We start from the raw sequence: 5315 nt of genomic DNA, 5'->3' as shown, positions 1-5315 counted from the left end.
ACCCTCTACGAGGAAACTGTATGCCCTGAAGTGGAATCTTTCACTTCTTGGTGCGGAGACCACCAGCTCGACCCAGTTTACTGCCCAGTTGGTACAATGCTGGAGTTCCTGCAGGCCCGTTTCTCTGCAGGGTTGACCCACTCCACCTTGAAAATCTACGTGTCGGTGGCCAGTCAGTGGGCAGACACCCCCTAGTTACACGTTTCCCCCACGGTGCACTGAGGCTGAGGCCTCTGGCCCGTGAAGCTTATGCTAAGCGGTGGATTAGGATGCTTTTTCATAGCCTCGAGTCCTCTGAGCTCCCCTCTCCTTTAGGGGTCAATACTCACTCCTTCTGAAGTTGGCCTTCGGGACGTGCGGGATGTCCCCGGCTACTTTGTCAGGTGCCTTCCTGCATTCTGCGCCACTCCTGGCTCCTTTCTCTCGTATTATCTGTGCTCTTCCACACTAGGCAGGGATTGGTCGATCTGGCCGCGTGGGCATACTCGTTCCCAAAGTGTTTTCTGACGCAGCTCGAGTTCCTGAAGGGGAACATCTCCAGGTTACGAATGTAACCATGGTTCCCCCGAGGGAACAAGAAGCTGTGTCTCTGTGCCATACTTCCGGCATCCCTGTGAGCGCTTGCTTCATTCCTAGAAGCTGATGCCGGTTCCACCGCACATGCTTTTATAGCTTCCTGGTCGCAACGTCACCCGCCCATGACGTCTCGCCAATCTATTGCAATCAGAGCATGGTCACGCTGGGGGCGTTCCCAAAGCGTTTTTCGACGCAGTGTCTTGTTCCTTCGGGGAACCATGGTTACATTCGTAACCTGGAAAGTTTTCGCTTTCACAACGAATCACACAGTGCCTTCACGACATGGCGGCAGTGACAACAATACTACAGCGAGAATAAAAGTTACGCCTTCTTTCTTTGCGTGAACATTTGGGATTTGATTATGCAAATCTTGCCACATCATGACGTAGACATGTGGGGGCGTGTTAGATGAGCCATTTTAGGTAGTCGTGGTTGACTCTTAACTTTTATAAAGAATATCTCTTTGGATTTGAGACTTTAGTCTTTGCAACTTTACAGATCTTTATGCACCAAGAGCTTGTAACACTTCAAAGAGAAAGGAAAAATTGAAATCGCATCATATGACCCCTTTAAACAGTTGAGAAAGAATACGCCTGTGTATCAGTGTATTGGATCCATGCTTTTCTTAAAGTGAAAGCAGATTAACAGAAAAATTCTGTCAGAAAAAAATCTGATTTTGACTGAACAACTTTAATAAGGATTAATCTATATTTAATCTATACAGTGAAGACTATGCAGTGTTATTTTACATTTGATTATAACATTTCTGTACCTGAAAATTTATTTTAGATTTACCTGAAAAACCTGAAAAGCACTGTTTATTTAATTTGTGTCTTTGTTATATTGTATTTATTTTCTGCTTTTGCATGTAATTTGGTTATCTGTAGAAAAGGTTTTTTAGCACTGAGCCCATAGTAGCAGCCAAAAAAAGTCTCAAATAAAGTTTATTTTTGTACTTTTTTTCAATTATATATTTTTCTTTATTTAAAAAAAATGTAGGCTTATTTTTTTTGTTGTGAATGTCCCAATTGAGGAACAGGATGTGAAAATTTAAGATAAATGTTCATGTTATATGTTTTGGTTGCATTTGTGAGTTAATAAAAATGTAGATGGTTGTTTAAAATAAGTATATAATATAATAGTATCGATATATCAATCAATATTCTCCTGTATCGAATCGTATTGAAATCGTATCGTAGAATTTTTTTGAAGTATCGTCAAATGTCGTATCGCTGGGTATGAGAATCGATATCGTATCGTATCGTGACGAACCATCCGATTTACACCCCTAGCTGGCATATGAATGTTTCATGAATCACACGTGAACGCTGTCGTAAGCTGATTTGTGCGCACGGATCTGTGCTCGTTTCTACGTTAGATTGATAAATGAGGCCCATTATGTCTGCACCAACACAAGTCATTTTTAAATGGCAGAACTGGCAGAAACTGTTAAGGTAACAACTGCACAATTTTACTTTTCAGTCTACTTGGCTTCACAGCTTAATGTCGCTCTAACAGGATAAGGTTTTAGATTTGATAGGGATTGTGTAGAGAAAGCACCACTCACAAGCATTATACCGCATTATGCAAAGCAGCTTTATAAATCTTTGCTAGAATCACATTTATCTGTTTCGGATAAAACTGAATGCGTTTTTAGTGCGACTCACTGGACAATTCACTTCCCGAAAAAAAGTATCCCGAAAGTGCAAGAAGCAGCATAATATCATTTTGCAGAAATGTGCAGCAATTGCCATGCAACTTACTCTAATTGTATTCATAATATATAAAAGTAGCTGTACAGAGAACAGAGCCTTACTAACTTCAGTGAGCAAGCTAAAAGTGACTATACAGATGATTTTATATGTCCATTTTTATTATATCTTATAGTTAAAAACTAGTGCCAAATAATAATAATAATAAACAATTTGTGTGCTCCTTACAATTTTTTTTTCATCAAGCGAATGCAAGGCTCATTTTTACATTGAGTGACCATAATCAGGATTTCTTTAGATTGATCTGTCCTGTGACAAAAGTTCAGCTCAACTACGCCTGGAGTCTGAGAAAATGCCTTGTCAAAACAAATATCAAATCAATGAAATGTTGATGTATAAAAAATGTTGACAAACTGTTTACTGCATTTCGCCTTTGTTGGCTAGTGTACTTTTTCTTTCTTTCTTTACATCTGTTCTACTCTTCTTTAATATCTTCTCTTTCTCCGTTTTACTCTACTGTATACCTGACTGATTTTTATTCCATTGTACTCTTCTTTGCTCTACTCTGCTCTTCATTTTAATTTACTCTTTTTCTTTTCTTTGCTCTTTCACCTTTCTCTTTCTATTGGTCTGTTCTCTTAAGTGTTCTCTTAAGGCCACTTAAGTGTACTCTCAAAAAATAACATTAACATATTTTAGTTTACTATAAATATCTATCAGTGCATTTGACATTACACTATATACTGTATTTCAAAGAAAATAGCAGTACTTATGAAGTTACGTATAAAGATGGATTCAGGTCCTAAAAAGCGAGTCAAAATGCAATATTAATATTAATATATAAATAATATTTTCAGAAGTCAGAAAGAGCTTTATTGCCAAGTATGTTTGCACATAAGGAATTTGTGTCACAATCTTCCAGTACACAGAGACAACAACACACAGATAATAACAAATAAGATGAGAATAAAATACACATGTATACATTAAAAAAAAACAGACAAATTGAAAAATACAATAAATTGTATGTACATGTTTGCTATAGATAGAATAAAATAGGAATTGAACAGAATAAGATGTAGGGTGGTAACAAATATAAGGTTATTGCACATTTATATTAAATAAAAATATAAACTTAAACTATAATACAATTTCACGTAATTGTAATTAACATGCAATCAAATGTCAGGATGCATTACATTCAGGCTAATACTATATTTCCATAATAAGTAGGCTTGCTTTTTTTGTATCTACTTTTAATTAATATTTCTGTAATAAGTCTTTTTATGTAAGCTAAAGTGTAAGTTACTACTTTTTTAAACCCATTTTATGTACTGCTCTCTTAGCCCAACTGCAGGGAAGTTGTAACTCAGGAAAATATTAATGTGTAGGGAATATTCTTTCGAAGGAAAAGCTGTGTAGAGCTGTGTTTCTGCTCTCAGGCTCTCCTGCGTCCTGTGTGTGTGTGTGTGTGTGTGTGTGTGCGCGCGCGCGCGCGTGTGTGAATGCTGGTGATGTCACACTGGTGTGGGTCATTTGAAGGTTAGCTGCCTCAGAAGGGTTCACAGAAAGTTCACTCGCATATATTAGGCAACTCAATCTTTCATTGTGTAGGAATGAACTAGTAGGAAATGAGCTGCACGCAGGCAGGAGACGAAATCCGTCATTGCGCGTTTAAACGCGATATATTTACAAAATCATCTCTCATTATAGAGAAGCGCTGTCGCTAACCGGAACGGGACACAGCACCGAGCGGAACCGTATTTATATCCGTTTAGCGATCGTTTTTACTCTGGAAATCGCCAGTGAGGATCGGGATGGATCGCATGATGTCTGGAGACTGTGTGGAAACGGAGAGAGATCTGCGCGTGCCAAGAGTTGATGGAGTTTCTGTGAACAAATGAAGGACAACCCGACTGATATTTTATTCTTTTATTCTTCAGTGAAATAAAGTGCATGATGTTTGACTGTATGGATGTGTTATCGGGACACATGCTGGAGTTTTACTCGTCCAGTTCCTCGTCGTGTATGTTACAGGAGAAAGCGCTCAAAGCGTGCTTCAGCTGGCAACACCGACGCACCAAACACTGTAGGTCTATACTTTTATTCCCTTATTACAGTGACGCATGGGCATAACGCCTCATTCATGAGAAATCAGACTTTATTTCCCATTTGCTGCAGTTATTAATTTTAATGAAGGATTCATATTAAATAACAGTTCTAAAAAGTGTGTGCCAGTGTAGTTCAATGGTATCATGCTAGGGTACCACGGTATCTGATACAGACACTGTACCATAGTAGTACTATGTTTTAGACATGTCATATGGAATTCTTTAAAGTATGGTAGGCTAATCATTCAGTAAATGCAGTATCAGTATCTACCATGATATTGCCATCAATATACCATGGCAATACTTTTTGTCAGGGTTTGCTCTACACAAACACACACCTGACAAATTATGTTTCAGTTATACAATTACACTGCTACAGTACTTTTTGAGGTCATCCTTTACATTACTGTAGGTGGAGTTGTAACTGCTTGTAATTACATGTTATTGTTTTTACTATAGTAATTACGGCTACACTTTATTTTAAGGTGTCCTTGTTACAGTGTAATTATACATTTAAGTACTGAGTAATATTAATTAACTACATATACTTACTATATGATTAGGATTAGGGTTACTTGCATGTAATTATGCATAATTTATTGTTACTATAATAGTAAGTACACGTAACATGTGTAACAAGGACACCTTAAAAACGGGGGTTACCATACAGTTTTTAGCATGGACGCTGTTTAGTGAAGTGTTACCAAACATTTTAGTGATTAGTTCATGTCTGATCAGTATAGGGCTAATGAAGAATTAAATATTAGCTATTATTTATAGCAGAATGATATTAAATTCAACAAATGCCATAAAGCTTCTCACTTTCTCCAAGTTTGGGTTCTTTAACAAGTCCGAGTTGCTTTATGGTGTGTAGCAATATATATATATATATATATATATATATATATATATATAT

At 37.3% G+C, this 5315-nt stretch overlaps 1 protein-coding gene across 1 annotated transcript in view; it reads left to right on the top strand.

Annotated features, from left to right (window-relative positions):
• Positions 1–4002: 4002 nt before the first annotated feature.
• The window catches only part of LOC107565243 (retinoic acid receptor beta-like), a 94161-nt gene continuing 92848 nt past the window's right edge, over positions 4003–5315 (top strand). Inside the window, exon 1 of the mRNA XM_016250459.1 lies at positions 4003–4377. Coding sequence (XP_016105945.1) covers positions 4245–4377 — 133 coding nt within the window. The 5' untranslated portion in view covers positions 4003–4244. The remainder of the gene's footprint in view (positions 4378–5315) is intronic.

Source organism: Sinocyclocheilus grahami, unplaced genomic scaffold (genome assembly GCF_001515645.1).
Source record: "Sinocyclocheilus grahami isolate Dianchi unplaced genomic scaffold, SAMN03320097.WGS_v1.1 scaffold990.1, whole genome shotgun sequence".
NCBI lineage: Eukaryota > Metazoa > Chordata > Actinopteri > Cypriniformes > Cyprinidae > Sinocyclocheilus > Sinocyclocheilus grahami.
The sequence above is the reverse complement of the archived record's forward strand: the minus strand, read 5'-3'. Positions and strand labels throughout refer to the sequence as shown.